At 32.1% G+C, this 19,670-nt stretch overlaps 1 protein-coding gene across 1 annotated transcript in view; it reads left to right on the forward strand.

Annotated features, from left to right (window-relative positions):
- Positions 1 to 19,670, forward strand: part of BANK1 (B cell scaffold protein with ankyrin repeats 1) — a 400,016-nt gene that overhangs the window by 140,149 nt on the left and 240,197 nt on the right. The window contains exon 6 of the mRNA XM_051965591.1: positions 18,374 to 18,476. Within this exon, the coding sequence (XP_051821551.1) occupies positions 18,374 to 18,476 (103 nt within the window). The remainder of the gene's footprint in view (positions 1 to 18,373; positions 18,477 to 19,670) is intronic.

The following is a 19,670-nucleotide window of genomic DNA, read 5'->3' on the forward strand; positions in this document are numbered from 1 at the left end:
AATGACAATGAAATGTAGATTGCCCCTGAACAATGTAATTGTAATTTGTAAAGAATATATTGTTCCTATTTCTATAGCTATAAGTGAAGGATAGATAAAATGAATTCCTTGAATAGTTTTGATGTTTCTGGGAAATACTCAAATCTATTCCTACCTCTAGAATATCAGCAGTAGATAGAGCACTAGTCCTGGAGTTAAGGAGACCTAAGTTTATCTAGCTTCTTTGGTGACTTTGGTTCAGTTATTTAACCTGTGTCTCAGTTTCTTCAACTTAAAATGGGGATAATAGTGGCACCTATTTCACAGAGTTGTTGTGAAGATCAGATTATTTACAAATGCCTAACACAGTAACTGGAACATTATAGGCATTTAAAAAATGCTTATTCTCTTCCCTTCCCTTCCCTATCCAGTCACATTAGTCTGACTTCGGCAAAAACCATCATCATATACATGCATCCCTGGTCTTCCTGCTATTATAGGAGACTTTGGTTATAAAGGGAAAACTCATAGATCAATTGATACTACCATAATAAGAGAAAAAAGCTCTTTCCAACACGAAGTGTACCTCTGGCTCTATGGTACTAGAATTCGTACAACTCTGCAGCTATTTTATAAACCATTTCATTTACCAAATAAAACATACAAACCCTCTTATTTTAGAAAGACTGAAATTTGTGAATATGTGGAAAGGACTAAGCTATACCAGTTGGTGTAGTCCATTTTTTTTTTTTTACACATAAGACAAATAAAAATAAATATAGGAGGAAGAAAATTTTTGTTTCAAAGGAAAATTACATATATATATATTTAAAATGTATTTATATGGATAAAAATATAGAAAATTATTCTTTTTAAATGCATCAACTGACATGCTTGGTTTTTCTAATCTATTAAAGTCTACCTTATTCAACCTAGTACAGATTTGGAATCATCTAAAAGGTAATCTATCTTTACATTTACTCATGTAACAAGTATGCATTAAATTCCTTCTGTAAGCAAAGCAAAGCAACAGAAAAATGTCCTTAAAGAGCTTACATTCTATTGGTGATTGAAATTAAGATCTCCAATAAAGTCAGTTCTTCAGAATCATGTATTGTAGAAGAACTAGGCCAAGAGAATGATAAACATTCTCAATGGCACTTTGTTAGGAGAATGAGAAGCATGACAGCAATCCTTTGGATATAGAAGCACTTGAATTAACCATCTTTTAAGTCACATGGAATCCTATGAATTAATCCAGAGTTCTTCTGGATATATTACAGCCTTGGAACTACATAGAGATTTTCTATGTTTCTTTCTAAAATATATTACCAGATTTATTTTTCCTGGATCGTGATCATATCCCAACCTAGAGAAACCAGTACTGTATCTCCTTATATACTGTCTTTTATAGTTGTTTCCTAAATGATTTCCTTCATATAAGAATTGTATAAACCTAACATGATTTCCCTTAACTTTTCTCATTATTTTGAGGAAAAGAATTGTTTAGAGATGATATTGGATCCCTTGCTTAGATTAGATATTTCTGATAATCATTTAATTTCTATTCAATTATTATGTTTGTTGGTGTGTATGCCATGTGCTTGCATTAAGTGTCTCTCAAATGAGGGCTTTAGATATTTTGAAAATAGAACATTAAATAATTCATTTGTCAGAACAGAGAATATATTGAAAAATTATGTAAAGCAGTTACTATGTTACTTTATTAGTACAGAGAGTTTCCATTAAAGAAACTTGTTCTAAAACTTAAAAGAATCCGGAATATAAAGCTTTAGCGCATTTCTAGTAGGCATTGAAGGAATAAGTTGCTTTCCATAGGGCTACATGGTATATATGAGTCAGACATAAGACTTGAACCTTTCAGAACAGTGCAGCATTAGTTATATAAAGTTAAGCCTAAAGCTAAAGCTCTAACTATAGCTAATACCTTAAAATGAAACTTCCTAGTATCTCTCTAGTTGAAGTGATATAATATGGTAGATACCCTTGATTTTACTGTAAGTTTCATTATTTTGTGTTGTACTGGAAACCTAAAAATTAGTACCAAGAGACTTTTCATAATCAATTAAAAGCATGTACAGAACCTTGCAACTGTTCTGTGATTTTGAGAGAAGGAATGATAATGAGAAATCTGGTTTTGTTGTTGTATTTTTAATGAGGCACACTATGCCTTAGAGCTCTCTTCCTACACTGGCTCATTTGCCTAAGGGCTTATTATATTCTTTTAACCCCGGAAAGGAACATGATAAATAGGAATACACTTGATCTATAAAGGTCTGAAAGCACCTCACTCTGTCCTTTCAAAGAAATGGAAGTAAAGCACAGTGTGGAAAGAGAATTAAAATTCTCATCAGATAAATACAAACAGAAGTAACTTTTATTTAATTTGAGTAATTAAAGCTTTTGAGACTCTCATCCTATTTGTAAGGCTATCCTGAGGCAACAGTGACTTATCTTGGTAAAGCAACAACCAGATATAATATAATAAAAATATTAAAACAAAAGACTAAAATCAGATAGTAATTATTGATCAAAGTAGGAGTTTGTGGCATCCTTTTCTTTCAAGGAAAAAAACAAATTGTTTTCTAGAATTTTGTATTTTCAAGAAGTTTTTCTTAGCCACATTTTTGATATTGTGATGGTGTCACTGGATCAAAGGTTATAGGCAGTTCAATAATTCTTCGGGCCTGATTCCAGATTGTTCTCCAAAATGGCTGCATCAGTTCACAATTACACCAAGGAATTAGGGTCACAATTTATCCACATCCCTTCCAACATTTGTTGTTTTCCTTTCAAACGTTTTAACCAATCTGATAGATATAAAATATCTCAAAGTTGTTTTAATTTTTGATTTGTAATGATTTAGACCATTTTATGTACATATAAGTTATTTTGATTTTTTCATAGGAAAACTGCCTGTTCATTATCCTTTGACTCATTTATTACTTGGGGAATGACTTGAATCTTTAGAAATTCTGCAAAGTTTTTTAGATATTTGAGATATGAAAGCTTTTTCTGAGAAGCTAACTATAAAATCCATCCCCAACTTTCTGCTTTCCTTCTAATTTTGTCTATTTTTAAATTTTGTACTTTATTACTAAAATCTTCTATCCCATTGAAATCAAGGGTCTGGACTGCTATAATTATCCAGTGTCCTCCCAAAATACAAAGGGATATACATGTATATGTTAGGGATACAATAATGCAAAAGTACAAAACAATAATGCAAAAGTACAAAACTCCTTCAATCAAACAATTTATAAAAAAATACTCCCCAAATTTATAAGAATAACTTTGAACAAATAAGTCATTTTGACCATTATAAATACTCAAATTAATAATAAAGGATGTATGGAGGACAATATCTGCATCTAGAGAAAAAACTGATAAATAGAAATATGTAAAGAATAATTTTACATGTATATACCCATTTACTTCTAATAGTAGCTGTCTCAGTGGGGGGAGGGAAAGAAAAGAAGAAAATAAGAAAAAAATAAATGTACATGATTATTTTATTTCATATTTAAAGGAAGAGCAAGTTGTGTATTAACTATTTGCTTCATAGGAATTCATGTTTACTTCATAAACTGTTTTATTCCATAAATTAATTTTAAAAGAATTTTTAAAAAGAAATGCCCCTAAAATTTTTATTTTATATGATTTTTGTCTTATGGCATTGTAGAAGAAAATTCCTTTAGCTTCCCATAATTTAAGGGCACTGGTTGCTAAGATGATGTGTAAGAGACACATAAAAAAGATGTTTCTGAGTACATAGCATCCCATTATTATTTCTTTAGATATCCTTTAGTCCAAAACCCCTCCTTTTAAATAATAAGAAACTAAAACCCAGAGACTTACTCAATGCAGCCCATGGGAGACATCATAGTGCTGGAAGGAGAACTGAATGTGGAAGCATTTTGGGTTCAATCCTCATCCTGCACTTAAGACTTGTGGCCCTTTGAGAAAGTCCTTTTATTTCTTTGAATCCCAAGTTTCCTCATCTGGAATATGAGAATTTGGCATAGATTTAGTTTCAAAATTCTGGGCCAAACTTCAAATCTGGGCTTTCAGATTCAAAATTTTATCTTTTCCATTGTAAAATTTTGAAGACAAATAATGAATTTGCCTAATTCTATCTCTTTGAAAAAAATCAAAACTGGATATGAAATCAGAATGTGTGAAAAGGTAATGTGTGTGTGTATATATATATATATATATATATACACAAACACACACACACATATATGTGTGTGTAAATACACATATATAATATGTATAATATGTCATATATGTGATATATATGTATATGTATATATTCCTTAGCTTCAAGAGAAGAAAGAAAAAAGCAAACTTCTTTTAAATAGTTGATCATTTTCTTTATGGAAAATTGGATATGAGGTCAGAATATATGTGTGACAAGGATATATATATTTACATATGATGTGCATAATATTTTTTATATAATATAGCATATATGTATAATACACATTCCTTAGCTCAAATGGGAAGAAACAAGAGAAGAAGGAAAAAAGGGAAATTTCTTTTAAATTGCTGGTTATTCTCTTTATGGAAAATTGGATGACAAATGCAATACAATTTTTTGGTAGATCATCCTAAGCCCTCCTCTGAGAATGAAGTATTGTTAAGAGTTCAAATGTTGGAGTTCTTGTTCTTCTCAAAACACAGGGCTTAGAGGCTTGGAGCCCTTCAGATGTCTCCAAATCCAAAGGTTCTGTCCTTCAGCCTCTGCCTCTGCTTTCTTCAAGTCTCCAACCAACACAGAGATGGAATGTCTCTCTTGTCTCCTTCTGGGGAGCCCAGGCACCAACTACAGTGGTGTGAGATGAAGATGAATCTGGTTGTCCACTGAACTCTCACTCGTAGCTTTATCCTCTGAAAGCTCTTCGTCAGCCACCAGCCAGCCAAGTGGAAAAAATGTATTCTGCCATAAATCCCTCATCACTGGCCTTTTATCTGACTCTTCTGAGAGAATGGGATTATGGGTTTTCTCCCATAGTGCTCTCTGCCCCAACGAGCTTTAAGGGAGGTGTGGACTCCCTTGAATTTAGAAAGTGTACTTTGTGAAGCTAGCATACTTGTGGACTCCAATGAGTAAAGGTGTGAACACAAGCCTTGTATTAATTAGTTCTACTTACTACCTTGTTTCAGGTTCTGGCCAAAATCTTCTTGTAAGATTAGATCAACTCTAATTAGTTAGCAGTTAGTAAGGATTCCAACAAAGTATAGCCATGACAAATGAAGATTATTGTTGTGTAGGCTTTTCTTCATTGCTGAGTGTCCCTATATTTCATTCCTGATGCGTTCTACCCACACTATTCCAGACTTGTTTTTCCTTTGAAATAATAATAAGCAATATGCCTGCTCCATAAAAATGTCCAATTAAAATTTGGATTAACTTTTAACAGTAAAAGACAGTTGTAATTTTGAAAAAAAAAATCATTAGCTTAAGTCATATAATGTAAATGATCCCTTTATAATCTGAAATTAAGTATAAGAATACTTAAAGGTATACAGAGTGGTTTATAGGCATTTTAACTTATTTATGATTGTGACTGAATGGGATATGGATTTATGGTTTGTTGATTATCCGAACCCCTTTTTAAACACCCTCTTCATTTTGTCTACCTGCAGCTGGATATTTTAATGAACTCTTCCCTATCCACATGACCAGAAGAACAACTTCATAATTTGGGATTTATTCTCTTTTCCTTCATTTTTATTATTTGTTCACTAGCTTTCATGAGAAATGTAGGATGTGAAAAAAAAAGAGTAAAACTAATTTTGTCTGTTTTTTAAAATTATCACTGAATATATATGAAGAGATAGAATCAGAAACACACAGACACAAAGACACACACACATACAGAAAATAAATAGATAAATATCTAAAGCTACCTAAACATAGAAACTATGAGGCTTTTACCCTCCCAGATTTATTGATTTAGATAATTTTTTGACTAGGTGAAAGAGATTTTTTGCCTGTTGCTATCTATCCTTAATAACTGAATGAGCGTGGCTTCATTCAAACCTGTTGATGACCTTAGCTTAAAAGACTCAAGGTCCCATTGCATCCAAGGTTGTCTCCAGTTGTCCTGATCTGTATCTGGTCACTAGAAACAGATGGCTCTGGAAGGGAAAATGAGGCAAGTGATTTTGCACAGCCCTTCCTGACTTAAGTCCAATTTACTTAATTTCGTAGTATCACTTCCCTGATGTCATGGTTTTCTTTGAAAATGAAGAACAAAGACAATAATAACAAACTTTCTATATTTATGTTGTATCTGACATCTCTAATATCTTTTTAGATATCATAGAAAGATATTTTAGATGACTTTGTATCTATCTCAACAGTATCTGATTTTAAAATGGAAAAAGAGAAATGAATTTCTCAGACATTTTATTAAAGAATTAGAGGGTACAAGCAAATTGTAGAGGCTTTTCAATTTGTCCAAAGCTTTAGGTCTTCACTTATTCTATATGCCTATAGATGAATGACCCTTGATTAAAATAGTAAAAATAAGAAAAACAGAAAAAAAGACTTAAAAGAATAGATCTGAAGAAGAGAAGAGGGGAGTCTACATCACATACCATATCTGAATCTTTCTTTATATTTAAATGTTTATTTAGAAAATAGTACTTACTTAGTTTTGCTTTTCATCGATTTAAAAAATCAGAGCAATATTTTAAAAATAGAAAAAATTCCCAAATACATTAAATATTTCATTACTAATGATTGTTCTTTAACTTTTGTCTCTGATTTTTTTCTGTTTATTAAAATGTTTATTTATTTCATGAATTGCCCCACTCCTTTTTCATACTTTCTAGCCTGATGTGTTCATTCTGACATATTTCAACCATATTTAGAGTGTAAGTATTAATATTTCTGATACTTATCTAGACCAAAGCTTCTTAAACTGTGGATCCCGACCCCACGTGGAATCACATAACTGAATGTGGGGGTTAAACAGAATGAAGTATGGAGAGAGGAAAAGTAGGAGAGAATCATGAAGAAAAGAGTGTGAAGGGTGGGGAATACTGTTTCCCAAGTATATAGTAATGGACAGATTCTTTTTTTTTTCCCTATGTGTGTATGTGTGTGTGTATGTGTGTGTGTGTGTGTGTGTGTGTAGTTGGGGAACAGAGGAAGAATTATAGCTAGGAATATATCCTGGAGAACCCAGTAGAAAAGTTGCCAGAGTGAATTGAATGATTATTGCTAACACTGATGACTTTGAAATACAGTTCCTATTTGGAAGATGCTTTCCTTAAAAAACAAAACAAAAACAAACAAACAAACAAACTACATATATATATATATATTATATATATATATATATATATCTTCAGAGTTCATTCCTTGAAAATTCTAAGCTCCTCAAATTTTATGTAATCCTATCAGTGATTGTTTTCTGGTTTTCCAATATGTAGAAACAATGTTTAAAATATTAATGGTAAACTTTTTTTTTACTTATTATTTTTGTCATAGTTTAAATACATAGTAAACTTTGAAAAAAGCTTTCTTTTTATTTAATTTTATAATAATTATAATCTTAACTCTTGAGGATTAAAAAAGAAATGACTGCAGTTAATTGAACCATCTCTGGTCTGCTCTATCCACACAATTTTTGTCTTTCCATTTCAGAAGCTGTTGTTAACAAAGTTGAATCACAAATACTCTTCATTCTTCTGTCATACATCTTGTTATTTCCTTTGAACTCCCCTCCTGGATTTAGAATTCAGGATTTTAGTCCACTGCTTAGGACTCTATGAATCTTTCTCCTATACCATTTCATTTCTGTTTTTCATAAATTCTTGTGTATTTCTCTGAAAGACTGAATCATCACCTCACTATTATCCACCCAATAAGGTAATAACCATTCTCTTCCTTGACTTGACTGAGACTCTTTAGAAAGTAATTCTAAGTGAATAACCATTTATTCACTTTAATGAATTTGGTTTTGTGTTGTTCAATTCAGTGATTCACATGTACTATTACAATTGTGTTTTCACTGAGAGGTTTTTCCTAGTGTCTTTTGGGGAACTATAAATATGCAATGAAGATTTTTCAAGATTAACTAAATTGAATTTAACCATCAAAACTAGCAAGCATTATTTCATCGCTCAATAATTAATTGCTAATTAAATTTGTGTTGGTTTATTAAAATTTGACAATTTGAAATTAAATTATTATTGTGTGTAGCATAATATTTCATATGATAATGTCACATATGATTTTTTAAATGTATAAAATTATTCTTAAATCATCAAATTTAATTAAAATATTTAAAATTAATAATTAAATTATGTGAGAATATTGTAAGACAGATACATGATGTTCTTACTTGAGTTATACTTATTAAATAATAATATATATGAGTAACATTTACAATTACATGAGAAATTCTTATTCCCCTTTTTTTTTATCAGAAAGGAGGAAAACAAGTATTTTATCCATGGAGACATTTTTTTATCATAATCAGCTTTTATTTCATCCTTTATTTTATTCTTTTAACAATTTTATAATTGCAATATTCTAAATTGGATGCCCAATTTGTATCCTTTGTTTTTCTGTTCTGTAGTCATTAATTCAGTTATTATTTGTATTAGGTTTATACTTCTTTTAATTTTCCATTTAAGTGCTTGTGAATGATAAGAATTCTCACAGTATTTGCAGTGTTGTCAGACAACCATCACTGTACTCCATGTTAATCATTTTTCTGGGTCATGTTTTCATCCAACTCATCAAGTATGATTTTAGCTCTGTAGACTGTTTAAGGAAAAGCAAATTTCTAATTCATGGAATTTTAAGCCTTGATGACAAAGTTGAGAAATAAAATAATCTTGTCTCTGAAGCCAAGAGGAATTAATCTTATTGCATATGTAGGCACACTGCTTGCATATTTGCCTGTTTGGGTGTTTGTATGTATGTGTGACACATGAAATTCCCATTACAATTCATTTACTTACTTCCTAGCATTTCCACTGCTGTCCCATGTGCTTTCTGCTGAAAGTAGAACTTCTGAAATCCACAAATCTTTTTTTATATTTTCTTGAGGTGTTATAATCCACCTGGTCACCAGTTATTTCCTTGAAATCATTCATTTTGGACTTTATTGAAATAGGAGAATTGTTTTCTTCCTAACTTTGGATACAGATTATTTTCCATGTGGCTTAGCTCTGTATTACCTGGAACACACTATCTCTATATAAGATTTATATCCTGAGATGGAAAAGATAAGTCAATTTTCTGACTATTGAAGAGAATATAATTTCCAGGATAGAGGAGATATTTCAGGTAATACAAAATAACATATACCTCATGTAGGGTCTTTTGCTTCATTGATTTTGAAAAGAATAGGGGATGATGCTGAGACCAATCTCATATCATTGAGTCTTAAAGGCAAATGCTTCAACTTCCAAGAATCTTTTATTTCCTTTCCTTTTTTGTATCTATATCTATATCTATAAATGTAAATATATTGCTCTCTTAAAAATATATAGAAAAGCTTAAATCATGCTTTTTAAGCTAGGTAGTACATTATTTTTTCCAAAGAAGATTTTTTTATACTGTTTGGTCTTTTAAGGGGATCCTTTTCAGAGTCTTTCTTTGATCTCTCATCTCCCTTTGAATTGTTTCTAACTACATAGCATTAAATCCTAAACATTTTTTAAATTAATAATAATGTGGTTATGCAATTGAACATGGGATGATTCAGCTACTTTTGTTGGATTAGAAAATTTAAAAGGTATGTATAGCCTTCTCTAATTACAAAATCTGTCCCCATGTGGCAGGTATTTTCTAATTCAAAAAGACATATCATTTCATTAAACAAACAAAAAAATCAAATAGTGAAGAGAGCTACAGTGTGTTCTCATTAGAGTATGATAGCCCCTTTGTATGAGAGTAGTAGTTTAGAGAATCCTAAGGCGAAATATTTGCATGGATTTTCATCTGGCACTTCCTTCTAAGAAAGCAAAATCTTGGTTTTGAATGGGACTTTCAATGTTATCTAATCCATCCTACATATGAATACTGTCATTTATCTCCAGACCTCCTAAATCTTATACATTTCTGTACCTAAAACTAGCAGCTTAGGTGCCCGGGGCAACTCAATTGAATAAGAGATGAGATGAAAAAAAAAAAAAAAAGAAGGGGAAAGAGGCAGAAGCACCACTTCCTACAGTACAGAGAGCAGAGATAGATGTGAGGACACTGCAAGGAAGCATGGTGCTGAGGAGTTCTAAGTTTATATTATTTTTAAAAATATATTTTATTCTGAATTTAAGAAAGAAAACAAGTTTTTCCATAACACAACAGGATAGAAAATAAAAAAGATGATTTTCCTTCAATGGTGTTCAATTATAGTCTTAGGAACTAAGTAAGGAAACTAAAAAACTTAATCAAAGGTTTATTTATTTTTATTTTATTTTTTAATAGTTTTTTTTTTATATTTACAAGTTATATGTATGGGTAATTTTACAGCATTGACAATTGCCAAACCTTTTGTTTCAATTTTTCCTCTCCTTCCCCCCACCCCCTCCCCTAGATGGCAGGATGACCAGTAGATTAGATACACAATAAGTATACATGACCAAACCATTATTTTGCTGTGCAAAAAGAATCAGACTCTAAAATATTGTACAATTAACCTGTGAAGAAAATCCAAAATGCAGGTAGGCAAAAATATAGGGATTGGGAATTCAATGTAATGGTTCTTAGTCATCTCCCAGAGTTCTTTAGCTGGGCGTAGCTGGTTCAGTTCATTACTGCTCCATTGGAACTGATTTGGTTCATCTCATTGTTGAAGAGAGCCAGGTCCATTAAAATTGATCATCATATAGTATTATTGTTGAAGTATATAATGATCTCCTGGCCCTGCTCATTTCACTCAGCATCAGTTTGTGTAAGTCTCTCCAGGACTTTCTGAAATCATCCTGTTGGTCATTTCTTACCGAACAATAATATTCCATAATATCCATATACCACAATTTATTCAGCCATTCTCCAACTGATGGGCATCTATTCAGTTTCCAGTTTCTGGCCACTACAAAGAGGAGTGACACAAACATTCATGCACATACAGATCCCTTTCCCTTCTTTATTATCTCTTTGGGATATAAGCCCAGTAGTAACAATGCTGGATCAAAGGTTATACACAGTTTGATAACTTTTTGAGCATAGTTCCAAATTGCTCTCCAGAATGGTTGGATATATTCACAATTCCACCAACAATGTATTAGTGTCCCTGTTTTAGGGGCTTAGTCATCCCCTCCAACATTCCACATTATCTTTCCCTGTCATTCTAGACAGTCTGACAGGTGTGTAGTGGTATCTCAGAGTTGTCTTGATTGGCATTTCTCTGATTAATAATGACTTGGAGCATCTTTTCATATGGCTAGAAATAGTTTCAATTTCTTTGTCTGAGAATTGTCTCTTCATATCCTTTGACCATTTATCAATTAGAGAATGGCTTGATTTCTTATAAATTAGAGTCAATTCTCTAGAGAATGGCTTGATTTCTTATAAATTAGAGTCAATTCTCTATATATTTTGGAAATGAGTCCTTTATCAGAACCTTTGACTGTAAAAATATTTTCCCAATTTATTGCTTCCCTTCTAATCTTGTCTGCATTAGTTTTGTTTGTACAAAAACTTTCCAATTTGATGTAATCAAAATTTTATATTTTGTGATCAGTAATGATCTCTAGTTCTCCTTTGACCATAAATTCCTTCCTCTTCCACAGGTCTGAGAGGTAAACTATCCTGTGTTCCTCTAATTTATTTATAATCTCATTCTTTATGTTTAGGTCATGAACCCACTTTGACCTTATCTTGGTGTACGGTGTTAAGTGTGGGTAGATGCCTAGTTTCTGCCATACTAGTTTCCAATTTTCCTAGCAATTTTTATCAAACAGTAAGTTCTTATCCCAAAAGCTAGGATCAAAGGTTTATTTTATTGCTATTCTATTTATTTCTTCCTAATCTATAAGGAAAGACTGGTGCCAATGGTTGTAGAACATTTTTTTTTCATTTCTCACTCTCTTTTTCTTAATCAGTAGTGTGATATTTTCATATAAAGTTCTGATTTTTACTGACTTTTTCCAAAGACAGAACTACATCTAGGAGAGAGCATTTGGAACATTGACTTAGGACATCAAAATGTAAAGGCTGATATCAGTATTTGTAGCCCTTCAGCCTTAGTAGCCAGAATAGTAAATTAGACTAGTAAGCTAAAGAAGATGCACCTTGAGTAAGCTGCTCTGTGACCTATCTGTCATGCCATCTTTCATAAAGAATTCGCTGTATTCACCCTTTATTAACTAGATCCTGTACTCACCACAGCAGCAATTCTGAAACTTAAAATTCTCCTCAATATCTTGACATCATTGGCTCTACTTCCCTCTTAGAAATGGAGCTCACATCTTCTTCCACTGATAAAAATCAAAATCATCAACAATAAGGTTCCTCTCCTCCCCGCACCATACCTCAAAACCATTCTTTATCATTCTCTATCTGCTTCAGTCTTTGAGGAAGAGCTGAACTTTCTTCTTGTTAAGATCTAGCCTTTTACTCATAACTTTGATATTACACCCTCAAACCTTCTTTGTTATCTGGAACATGACCTTTTTCATCTTCAATCATTTCACATCTACTAATTCTTACTTTCTCCTTAGCAATACAACTTGATCACCTTCATTCTTCAAAATTCTTCACCCTTAATCTTCTCCACAGATAATTATTCTATAACTCTTCTTCTGCAATGATAAAACAAATTTTATTACAAGCTAAATTTCTTACTAAATTATTACTTCTATTCACTTCTCAATTTTTTGTAGTATTATTTTCTATTTACCAAATGACTAAAACTACTGCACCCAGGATAACCAACGACCTCTTAAATACTAAACCCAAGACTGTTTTCTTGTGCTTCCTTCTCCTCTTTGAAGATTTTAGTGCTGTTGACTGCCCGGTCCTCATGGATACTTTCTTTTCCTTTGTCTTCAATATCAGTGCTTAATTTCCCTTACAAGAAGCAATGTGGAATGATTGGAAGAGCAGTGGGGATAGGGTGTGAGAAACCAAGTATAAAAGCTGTCTCTCTTGCTTATTATATTGGGCAAATTACCTCCCTCATCTCAGTTCCTCCTAATGTTAGATCTATATCTACAGACTAGTGTGATTGTTGACATGAGGGCCTTCAATGCCAGGCTTAGAAATTTAAATTTTATTTAAAAGATACTATGAAGTCATTAAAATGTTTGAATAAAGAAGTAATGAGATAAGATTTTCATATAAGGAATATTAATTTAAAACCCAAGTTCTTAACTTTTTTGTGTGCCATGGAAACCCTTTGGCAGTCTGCAAAACACCTTGTCAAAATGACTTTTTAAAATGGGATTTCAAAGAAGGCAATTATATTGAAATACAGATTAAGAGCCTTTGATCTAGAATAGCATCTGACATTTATATAACTCATTAAGGATTTTAAAATACTTTATACTTGATCCTCAGAGAAACCTTGTTATGTAAGTATTATTATTCCCTTTTTACTGTTGAGGAAACAAGTTCATTGACCTGTCTGATCACAAAGCTAGTAAGTACCAGGACCAGGCCTCTTTTGACTCCAAGTCCTGTATCCTTATCACTGGGAAGTAAATCCTTTAAAGGGAATCAGTATGAACAATGAGCTGAAGGATGAATTTGGTGGTAGATGGAAAAATGAAGCAAACAGTAACTTAAGAAGCCATGTTGTTGGACTCATAATATTCCAAGCCCATGGCAATGATAACTTAGAATAGAAAGAGAGTAGAGGAGATAGATGCAAGAGATTCCATGAAGGCAAAAATGGCAGATCAAAGATAACAACAAACGTTCAATCCTGGGTGACTAGTTGAATTATTGGACTCTTTACAAGTAGGGAACAAGTTCTGGGGGAAGATTAATAAGCTTCATTATATATATATGTAATATATATATAATTCCAATGTACTGGTAAGACATTTAGGTAAAAACTATGACATCTATAATTTGAGATAGAAATCTGAAGGGCAGGAGAAAGGATAAAACTGAAGCTGTATACTTAGAAGCTATGTGCATCTAGGTAAGATCTTCATATTTTTATTGTTATAGCCTCAGAGGCATGATGATAAATGTTGGACAACTGGCTCATAAGAGGAAAAGATATTCACAGCATATTTTTAAGTTTAATCTGCATTATTATCTTTTTTTTTTCATCACTTCCTTAAGTCTAGACAATGATTAAGAGTAAACCAGGCTCTGATTTGCAGAGTATACCTATTTCTGAGGTATGAATGCTCCCACTGAAAATTAATCTAATCAACTTTTATTAAATGGCTACTATGTAGTAAGCACTGGACTTAGTGCTGGGGATATAATTAATAAAAAGATAGTCCCTCTTTCCAAGGAGTTTTGATCTAATGGAAGAGCAAAGGCAGCAACATACAAAAGTCATCAGGAAAGCAGGTGTCAGGAGGTGGAGAAAGATCAAGAGGTAACTGGCATAGGGGTCTCTAGTTCTGTGGAGTTAAAATCAGACATTTAAAGTCTGAATGAACCCTTTTGTTTGGTAAGGCCTATGAACATTTTCTCAAAATAATGCATAAAAAAGACATAGGGTCACAATGAAAACCAATTATGGTAGGGTAGTTACCAAAGTATTAATATTTTTTAAAAGGTCAGGAACCCCAAATTAAGAACGTGTGATCTTGATAGTAGTTGAAGGAATTACAGTGAATGAAATATTCAAGTAACTGATCAGGTGCAGTTGAGAATAGACTTTATTTTTTTCTGGATATTTTCTGGAAATAATCAATTTATTAATTGGACTACTTAATAATCAATAAATTGATGACAGGTGCTTTCTCACTGTTCTGAATCATCTTAAAACAGGTGAGTACCTTCTGACAAAGAACTCTTCTAACAAGTAAAACTCAACCCTGATTGATGAATATTTAATTAGAAGATGAGCTAAAAGTCTTCAGCTCCTCCTGCTGAGAATGTAGTTTGATCATGAGACTCAGAAGCTTTACAGCATCTGTCCAGCAGAAGTCATTTCCATCTGGATCACTCTGATTAGTTTTCATTTTCATAATCTAAGTCATCCTAAACTCTAATGAAGAGGTTCAAGGACAGGAATTCCTTTCATAGGCAAGGATCTCACCCAGACTGGACTCTAGTTTATATATATACTCTATTTTTATACTCTATACTCTAAATAGAAATTAGATTTCCCAGTTGGGGTGGAGTCCTGTCCTTCCTAGAACAGACTTTCAAGAAAACAGGGAGAAAGTCCGAAGTTTTTCTGTTGTCCTAGGTCTCCAAAGGCTCATTTCAGAGAAAATGTCTGCTTGAAAAGAGTAAAAGAATGTGGGAGTTTTTTGAAAACCTTGTCTAGTCTATGTCTAACACTCCTTGCAGGCTCTCTCATTTTCTATATTTCTGGACATTTTGCTGAAGTGTCAAATAACCACATCATAGCTAGCTTTCACAGTTGTGTTATTACCAGCAGCTATAAGGTAATAACAGAACATGCCAAGGATTATTCAGGTCAAATGAAAGCTTTCAGAAAGTATGGTATCTCCCTATGCAAGGCTCCAATAATTCTGTAAAATAGTTAGCTTTTGATGCAGCAAAAATCTATTGAACAACTTTTTTTAAATTATCAGTTTGCTCCAACCTCATTCAATATCTCCTTCCCCACCCCCCACCAGTGACAACTAAGATAGGGCTTTTTCTTCTATGGATCTGCAAGGATCCATATGTGGGTGTGTAATACCATACAATGTAGTCAAAAGAGAAAATCAAGCAGAATGAACCTTGTTCACAAATAGGCTTCCCCTGCTCCCTTTCCGGAAGTCCATTAGGAAAGCCCACTCTGGTTAAAAGCTTTGTAGACTGGCCAGGTATGATCTCACATAGATTAAAAAGGATTTTCATTTACTGTCTCTCATTTCTAAGTAAATTGTTGATAAATGGTTGGCAAGAAAGCAAACTTCATTTTTACTCCAGAAGTTCTACTTGAGAACACTGAATTTTAGACTCATTCTTCTCAAGGGCCTATGGGTGCCAACTTGGAAAATCAATGGATAAAACTGTTAATTTGTGTTTATTTTTTTCAATTAAGCACTACTACTACTATTTCAATTAAACACAAACTACTAACACTTATACATGAACACAGACCTGTGTTTAAATTAAATCATGATTAAAAGAAAGGGAACAATCTTTGTCTCTTCATTGAATTTTTTTGTCTCCTTAGGGACTTGAAGTTTGTACCTGAAAGAGAATCTCTCAGTTTTTATTTTTTCAGACATATGCTTGTAATCTCTCATTCTAGAGATAGGAGGATCAACAAGATCATCATTAATCACACCTTAAGAATTTGGGGAGTTGTTGAGAGAATATAACATGGCTAATTAACAATTTTTAAGCTATTAAGTTAACAAAATTGTAGAAACTTAAGCCAACGTGCAATACTCCATGTAGAAAGCATATCTACATGGGTCAAAGGACTAGAAAGCTTATATATGAACTATATCCTTAATCTTTTCCTTATGGCACCATACGCAAAGATTCTATAGATCCAGGGAGGAAGAAAACTTTCCTTGCATAGCCCAGATCAATTCTCAAGCAGAAGTAATATATAGTTTTCAATCATCTCGTGGTTCCCTGTAATATAACCACATAATAACAATAACAAAACAAACAAAAATACTTAGTATGCATAATTTTGCTAAAAATTAAGAGATTGTGGAGAAAAGTTGCTCCTAAAACTGCTGTAAAGGGAAAATAAGGGTCATGGGGAGCCTTGTCTTTTTTTTTTTTCCAAACATGACTCACACATGAGTTCCCTTCTGCACATTTATGACATAGGTCAAAGGATCAGGCTCAACATTTTATATTGTGTAGATTGATAGCCCTCGAGCTGGAAGAGATCTCAAAGGGCATCTTGTCCAACTCCTTCATTTACTTAACAAATGAGAAAAGTGAGGCCTAAGGAGGTTAAATGACTTGTCAAGGTCATCTCAAAATAAATCTGAACCCAGATCCTCTAACTCAAAACCTTGTACCCTTTCCACTATACAACCATAATCCTTTATAGCATTAAAAAGTCTTTATAAACTTCTGAAATCTGTACTTTGAAACAATATTGCTTACAGAAACTAGGTGGTACAGGGTACTATGGCTGGAGAAATTCAAATATAGGCCCAGACTCTTATTAACTTTGTGACCCTGGTCAAGTCATTTTGCTTCATTTTCTTCATCTATAAAATGAGTTGAAAAAAGGAAATAGCAAATTACTCCACTATCTTTGCCAAAACAAAAGTAATCCAAAAGGGATCATGAAGAGCTAGCTGGACATGATTGGACAATAATTTAATGACAACAATCCTATTTGCTTCCTGGTGTTTAGATTATGTTATATTTATTTTTGAAATAAACTATAATATTATCCTGATTTTCTGAGGGCATTTATCATTCATAGTTACTAAATATTAGAGAAAATGATTGAGTAATAACAAAATCTCATGCTTCTTTTGTCCAGTTTTTCCCCCAGTTATTAATTTTTGGATAATATCAATTGCATCTCTACCCTGAAGTCTTCCCTTATCCCTTTAGGCTAGGAGTTATTTTACTTATATATCGGAGTGCTAATAATACTTTTTTGCACATTCTAATGAAATTATTATGTAATCTTTCTTTGTTAAAGTTTCATTGTTTTTTTATTTTTATGTTACAAACATATAGATTTTTCCCAATTTATGAGAGATTGCTTGTAACGAAATAAAATAATAAAGTAAAACTAATAATTAAATGACTGATTTCACTTAAAAGTAATATAATATTCTCCTTTTCTGCCTCACCTCTCTTTTCAGAGGTGGGATAGTAATAAATGAAATAGTAATAAAAGAATGTATTCTTTTTCATACCAATGAGCTTAGCAATCTTGTAAAATGTAATTATGAAATCTCATGCATTTAAATGATCAATAATTGTGTCTGATTGACTGTATATTCAATGAGGTCAGAGCTATGTTTTTGTTTATAAATTTTGCATTTTTATCAAAGTGTTTTGCATGCAATAAATGCTTAATGAATGTTTGATGAGTGAATCAATATAATGAAAGATTTATTTATCTTAGAATTATTTCATAAAGGTATATTAGTATCATTTAAATACTATATAATTAATATTATGTGATATTAATATGTTATATTTATGTGTTAGATATACTAAAAGTTATTGGATTCCATGTAATAAATTAAAATTACATTGCAATAAAGATGGATTTATTTATTTTTCCCAACTTGTCTATCTTGTTTGAAACAGGCCTCTTTAGAAGAACTTGATGCCATTCTCACCTCTATATTCAAAGCTGAGATACCACACTATGATCTTAGATATCTTCAACAAGAAATGCACCATCAAGAAAGTGAGTACTTTTTACCTAAAAAGTTGAAGTTGTTTATGCTCCCACTTTATTCATTTACATGCAGGATAGAATATATTAAAAGTAATATCAAACACCAAGGATTGTTCTCGTTATTTTTGCCTATATTTAACTTCACATACTGAATTGACACTTATTAGCTGTAGGACCCTAAGGAAATCACTTAACCCTGATTTTCTCATCCCCCTAAATTATACATTTGTCAAGTATTATTTTTTTCTTATTTTTTTCCATGTATTTTTTCATTATTTTAAAATATGATCACTTAAGAATTTGGAAGAAATTTTGTTGGGAAGTAGAGAAAACATAATTTTCAATTAATTTCTAATGCAAAGAACTAGAAAGAAAGATAATGCATTTTGTGGGTTCAGAGCAGTTGGATTCAGGAATTATGAATATTCTGGGATCAATTTAATCAAGTGAGTTGGGTTTAATTCCTGAGATCACAGACAAAGTGGCACCAATCAGTTAGGAAACAGGAAGTTTCTACTTTGAAATAGGAAATGGAGTATGCAGAGATTTTCGGAAAATTGTTCAGTTGGTTTCAGTCAAATCATTTGAAGAATTTAGGAGCCTCAATTTAAGAGACTGTGGGTGTGGAGAGGATGGGGTATCTCTGCAGTTTATTTTGAAACCAGCTATAGACTAAGGTACTCCTTATTTCATTTAATTTTTCCTCATTAAATTTTCATTGGTATTTTTTGGTTTTACAAACATCCATGTTTCCCAGTAGATCTCTACCCTCATCTTCATCTTCTTCCAAAGAATTTTGCTTTATTAAAAAAGAATAAAAAACCGAAAAAATAGTTTATAACTCACTTTTCAAAAAAATGGCTAACTTTTGGACAGAAAAAGAATTAGAATATAGAAAAAAATCTTCAATATTTCTATATTTAATGTTCTTTTAAAGAATTACTTGTTTTTTATTGATGGAATTAAACATGCATTTCCATAATATGGTATTTTTTTTCCAAAGGTGATTGTATGTGAAACAGCAACTTGTCAACATCCTATTCCTTTTTAAACATAGTATGCAAATTTTTCTCCTTTTTGTCTTCCCTCTTCTCCCTGCCATCAAACACATAAAGGTGTATATGTATATGTATGCATATGTATGTATTTACTTTATTATTTACTCTATTCATACTTCTATTTTTAGTTCTTTTTCTAATTGTA

Source organism: Antechinus flavipes, chromosome 6 (genome assembly GCF_016432865.1).
Source record: "Antechinus flavipes isolate AdamAnt ecotype Samford, QLD, Australia chromosome 6, AdamAnt_v2, whole genome shotgun sequence".
In the NCBI taxonomy this organism is placed as follows: domain Eukaryota; kingdom Metazoa; phylum Chordata; class Mammalia; order Dasyuromorphia; family Dasyuridae; genus Antechinus; species Antechinus flavipes.